This window comes from Carlito syrichta, unplaced genomic scaffold (assembly GCF_000164805.1).
Source record: "Carlito syrichta isolate Samal-C Ts95f unplaced genomic scaffold, Tarsius_syrichta-2.0.1 Scaffold304165, whole genome shotgun sequence".
In the NCBI taxonomy this organism is placed as follows: Eukaryota; Metazoa; Chordata; class Mammalia; order Primates; family Tarsiidae; genus Carlito; species Carlito syrichta.
This window is the reverse complement of record NW_007248261.1, coordinates 165,070-171,069: the sequence shown is the minus strand read 5'-3', so window position 1 is coordinate 171,069 and position 6,000 is coordinate 165,070. Positions and strand designations below refer to the sequence as shown.

At 47.3% G+C, this 6,000-nt stretch overlaps 1 protein-coding gene across 3 annotated transcripts in view; it reads left to right on the top strand.

The window, feature by feature from the left end:
* Positions 1–456: 456 nt before the first annotated feature.
* Positions 457–6,000, top strand: part of TECR (trans-2,3-enoyl-CoA reductase) — a 32,249-nt gene continuing 26,705 nt past the window's right edge. For all 3 annotated transcript variants that reach the window (XM_021713095.1, XM_008059485.2, XM_021713094.1), the window contains exon 1: positions 457–597. In XM_021713095.1, coding sequence (XP_021568770.1) covers positions 583–597 — 15 coding nt within the window. In that variant the 5' untranslated portion in view covers positions 457–582. The remainder of the gene's footprint in view (positions 598–6,000) is intronic.

Genomic DNA, 6,000 nt, shown 5'->3' with positions numbered 1-6,000 from the left:
TCTCCTCGCTGAAGCGACTTTGCCATCCAGGCGCCCCAGGCCGTAGCCCTCACCTGCTGCTCTCCGGGTATCCCGGGGACCGCCCACTTGGGAATTCACCAAGTCGCGCCGCCTGCCATGCTGACACTGCCCGGCCTGCCACTCAACTTGCTGCTCCCGCCTCCCGCTTCGCTGTGCTAGTCGCTTACCTGGTTTCCACAGCGACGCCACCAGGGGGCGGGATTGCGGGGGTGAGGGGGGAGGGAAGAGCCTCGCCGAGGACCCTTTTTGATTGGTGGATGGTCAAACCCCTTCTTGTAGCCACGCCTTCCAGAGCCCCGCCCTTCTTAGGTCTCGCAAGTTGATTGGTCAGTCCCGTGGCGCGAGCGGCTAGTCCTCGGTGAGACCCGTCCCGCGGGGCGGGGGCGGTGTGCGTCCCGGGCGCTGATTGGCTGGCGGGACGCACGCGGCAGGGGGGGCGGGGCCGACTCGGAGCCGTGGTTAGTCCAGCGCTGGGTGGCGAGCGCCGGAGAGGCCTGTCCTGTGTAGCGCGCAGGTAGGCAGCAGCTGCAGCAGGAGCAGTAGCCGCCGTGTGAGGGAGCCATGAAGCACTATGAGGTAAGCAGCGAGAAAAGAGGACTAGGTAGTCACTGCAGACTCATTGTTTTTCCTTCTTCTCGGGACCATGGGACCCCACTTTCTGGTCCTGTTCCTTGTAAGGCGAGCCGGACGACGCAGGCGCAGTCGGCGCGCGTTGCGCCCCGGACCACTCGTAAGTTCTAGTGCGCATGTGCGGGGAAGGTATTTATAAATCTGCAACCCAGGCTCTTTTGGGGGTGCTTTTTCTTGGGGGTCTCTGCTGGGCCTGGGAATCTTGCAGGTGCCTTGCAGCTCCTCCAGTGGGCAGAGTTGCAGACTTTGTCGTGGGAGCCGCGAGGGTGCGGGATCCTTGCTCCCCGTCCTAGGGAGGCTTGCACAAACCTTGCACCATTCCGCCGTTTCTAACGTAGGAAGGAGTTTTGCAATCAGCCTTCTTTTGTACGACCTTTGGACCCCTTCCCTCGCCCAGGACGTCCCGAGAAGCTTAGGCGGTGAGGGAAGTGCAAGCAGCAAAGCTGATCTTGCTTTCTGGTTATCTAAGAGGTCATCTCCGTCAACCCCTGCGTGTCACCAAGGAGAAATCTTATACCTCTCAAACCACTCTTGAAGGCCAAGTCTTCTGACTCCTATCTTGGGTCTCTTTTTTTCCCTTAAAACGAGGTCTTCTGATGCGCGTATCACCCTAGCTGATAATATAATATTAATAGTTTAATTATCACTTAATTGTTGCTGACTATTAAATAATTCTCATTAAGTAATAAAGTAACTTATTACAATTCAAAGTAAGAATAATTGGACAAATGCTTACTCTTGTGCTAGTGAGAGTTTGTTACCTTGTTCTCTTATCCTCAGCCCTATGAGGTAGGAGACTATTATTACTCCCGTTTTTGTGGATTAGTAAAATCTCAGAGATATCAAGTGACTTATTCAAAGGCCCCTAGTTAGCAAGTGCAGAGCAATGAGAGAAACTCAGGATTCAAAAGTCTTAGTTCCTAGGCAGAATGCCATGTTGGTCCTCAAATGAAAACTAGCAGGTGAAGAGATTTCTTGTTTCCCCTCTCCTCACATTTTAATAATTGTGTTAAAATACATGTACAGCTTACCATCTTAGCCATTTTAAAATGTACATTTCAGTGGCATTAAGTACTTTCATATTGCTGTGCAACTGTCACCTCCATCTATCTCCAGATCTCTTTTTATCTTGCAAAACTGAAACTCTGTACTCATTAATCACTAACTCCTCATTCCTGCCTACCATCCGTCTACTTTCTGCCTCAATAAATTTGATGACTTCTAGGTAGCCAAGTAGCATAAGCATAAATAGAAAGAAAGATTTTTCTGCCCATCCTCTTTGTTATGAGTATTTTTAGAAATCTGCCCAGAGTCCTCTGAAGCCAGAAGCGCCCTTTGTGTGTAACATGGTATCAAGAATGAGGAGGTGGGATTCATTCATCTCTAATGCATCATTCAGCTTTATCCTTCTAGAATGAAGTTCTAAGATGATTTTTCCTCACAAACTCTGTTTAACCCTGGAGAACAGCCATGTTCAGTTTGAAACATGCAACATGAAAGATCTATCTGTATGGCATTTTGCAAAATGTGGTAATCAGAAAAAGTAGGACTGTGAGGACCTGGGGGTGAGCACTTTTGTTCCAGGAAGCTGGGCAGAGCTCACGGCTTGGGCTGGAGAACTTAAACCTTTTCCCTCCCAAAAGGAAGGGGAGCTTCAAACTCACTATTCAAAGTAACCTTAGAGAAAAAAAATAAATTGTTATTTTTCTGTGTTCTTTGTTATAATCTCTACTAACATTTGCCAAGTACCCACTGGGGTGAGCTACAGGGTATCTGGATGGGAGAGCAGTTGTGTCGCAGCCCAGTTTGCATAGCAGGCAGATTAGTTTTGCTCCAAATGCTTATTGCATGTTAATAAAAATAGAAGAGATGCTTTCACTCAGATTTAACAAGCAGTTTGAGAAATGGTTTCAGTTATTTACATCAAATAACATATTTACATCAAATAACATATTTACATCAAATAACATACATCAAATAAGCCTGTCCTCCTACCCTCAAGCAACCTTCAGGCCACTGAGCGGTTAGTCTCCCTCAAAAGATATTCTTGGCCCTTGGAGAGATGTTGGAGTTTATGAAGGGCAATTTACACGTGATAGAAGTAATGCGGGGGTCAGGCACAGTAGCTCATACCTGTAATCTCTGTACTTTGGGAGGCTGAGGTGGGAGGATTGTTTGAGCCCTGGGGCTTGAGATCAGTGTGGGCAACCTAGCAAGACCTTGTTGCTACAAAAAAATAAAAAAAAATTAACTGGGTGTGGTGGCACCTGAAATCCCAGCTATTTGGGAGGGTGAGGTGGAAGGATTGCCTGAGCCCAGGAGGTCGATGCTATGGTGGGCCATGATCATGCCACTGCACTGCAGCCTGGGGACAAAGCAAGACCTCATCTAAAAAAAAAAGAAAAAGGAAATATGGGATAGAAGCGATAAAAGAAAGGTTCAGGACTTGCTTACTGTCACAGAGCGAGTTTATGTCTGGTTGAGGACTAATGTCTTGACAGGATTCTAGCAGGAGGGACAGTTTGGTGTTGTTTCAATGATAGTTTCACATCATTGCCAAATTCATCCGATCTGAGAGAAAAAATTATCCCTTCTGTGGCCTAGTTGAGGGGAAGCATCTAGAACAGGTCACCTCTAGGCCTTGGCTGAAGCCCGCTCCTTGGAATGCCAGGGCAGGCCTTGGGATTTTCTTGGGGTCAGAGCTAGGTCGATAAGCAAAGAACAGCTTCTGTTTATCCTAGGCGACAGGAGGTTTTTTGTTTTTTTTTTAAGTTGCTGTTTTAGCCACTGCAGATGCGACTCAAAGTTAATGAGCCAAGTGGCAACTGGAAAAACAGCGACTGCATCTTGTAAATGAGCCTGTTAATTCCTGGGAAAATCAATCCCTCTTCAGCCTCCAGGAGCCTGGGTCACTGCCTGTTTCTCACAGCTGAGTACCCAGAGGCGTGGAAGCCTCATTCTCTTGGGGTTCACCACCAACCTTCATTTAGGACCTTCCCCCTAAAAGAGTAGCTGATTTGGGGCCTATCTTGCAAATCATCCTAGACCAACATAGTACCTTGCATCAGCTTCCTCCATAGGAATAAATATGAAAGTTCTGGAAGTAGATTTCTGGTCAAGAGGCAGTTGTTTGGAGACAAAATGGGTAATAGTTCAGGCTCTTGCTTGTAATCCTAGCACTTTGGGGAGGCTGAGATCGGAGGATCGCTTGAGAACAGGAATTCGAGACCAGCCTGGGCAACATAGTGAGCCTTTAAAAAAAAACCAAACGGTTAAGTAAGTGAAAACTCAGGAGAAAGTAGACTCATGTGTACTGGTGTCCTAAGTGTGTGGACTTTGGACAGGCCTGGTGCTGAATCCTGACATTAAGTGAGGGTGGGTGGGGACCCTGAGAGAACGACACTGGTACTACCACTTAGTAAATTGTTATGTGCTCAGGGCAGGTTAGTTAACCTCTCTGAACCTTTCTGTATCATCTCCTTGGAGCAGAAACCCATTGGTTATGAAAGCAACGGCTAGTATTAAAGAACCTTACAAGGTAGCTGGAAGTACATCATCCAAGGTTATGTATCAAAGGGAGGTGTGACGTTTAGTTCTGGTTCATTCATTTTTTTTTTTTTTGAGTTGGAATCTCACTCTGTCACCCATGCTGGAGTGCAGTGGCATGCTCACGGCAACTGCAGCCTCTACTTGGTGGGTTCAGGTGATCCTTTCACTTCAGCCTTCCAAGTAGCTGGAACTACAGGCATGTGCCACCATGCCTGGCTAATTATTTTTATTTATTGTAGAGATGAGGTCTTGCCATGTTGCCCAGACTGGTATCGAACCTGTGAGCTCAGGCAATCCTTTTTGCTCCACCTCTCAAAATGCTGGGATGACAGGTATGAACCACCGTGCCCAGCCTGCAAGAGTTTTTATAATTTTTTTTTTTTTTTGAGTGGGAGTTTCACTCTGTTGCCCAAGGTGTAGTGCACTGGCACGCTCACGGCCACCACTGCCTCAACCTGCTGGGCTCAGGCAATCCTTCCGCCTCAGCCTTCCAAGTAGCTGGAAACACAGGCACATGCCACCATGTCCAGCTACTTTTTTTGGTAGAGATGAGGTCTTGCCAAGTTGCCCAGGCTGGTCTTGAACCCCTGGGCTCAGGCAGTCCTCTTGCCTCTGCCTCCCAAAGTGCTGGGATTGCAGGCATGAGCCACTGCACCTGGCTGCTGCTTTTACACGTTTTATAAACATTTCATGCTGGGCACAGTGGCTCAAACCTGTAACCTCAGCACTTTGGGAGGCAGAGGTGGGAGGATTGCTTGATCCCAGGAGTTCGAGAACAGCCTAGGCAATATAGCGAGACTTCATCATTAAAACAAACAAAAACATTTCAAACCATATTTCTTGTTTTTTTTTTTTTTTTTTTTTGAGTTGGAGTCTCACTCTGTCACCCAGACTGGAGTGCAGTGGCCGCTCCTGGCCCTGCAGCCTCAACCTGCTGGGCTCCGGCGATCCTTCCACCTCAGCCTTCCAAGTAGCCGGAACTACAGGTGCACGCTACCATGCCCAGCTAATTTTTTTGATTTATTGTAGAGATGAGGTCTCGCCAAGTTGCCCAGGCGGGTCTTGAACCCATGGGCTCAGGCAATCCTCTCATCTCAGCCTCCCAAAATGCTGGGATTACAGGCTGAGCCACTGAGCCTGGCTTCAAACCACATTTCTATGTATTGTTTATGGATATGGATACATACGTAATAAGGTAAATTGTAATAAGAGGTCAGAAACATAGTAGGAGTTATACTGTCATTAGAGGAGCTATTGGTGGGGGAAATGGGGAGCGGGGGGGAGGATTTAGCCATGTCTGTTGCTTTTTTTTTGCTTTTAAAAAAGGAATCTGAAGTAAACAAAGTAAAATGTAATTTTATGTTCAACCTGGGAGGTGGGGCTGGGCCTAGTAACTCATACCTGTAATACCAAGCACTTTGGGAGGCCAAGGCCAGAGGATTGCTTGAGGCCAGGAGTTGGAGACCAGACTAAACAACATAGCAAGACCGCATCTCTATCACACACACACACACACAAAAAAGGAAAAAAATTACATAGAAAATGGGATCCTGCTTCTGTTTTCTGCACTTTTCCCCCCCTGGATTTTTGTGTTCTTTTGAAATAGCAGGAGAGGGAAAACTAGGGCTTTTCTGGTCACTGAACCTGCTTTAATTTTTAGGTCTCTTTGACTTCTGCATGTCATATCTAGAGTGTTCACAGGCAGGTGTGTTCTGAGATTGGGGACTGCTTGATCCCCTTCCACACACTGCTTCAAACAGACGTTCAGAAAATGCTTTGGGACTGGTTTTGCATTTGTGG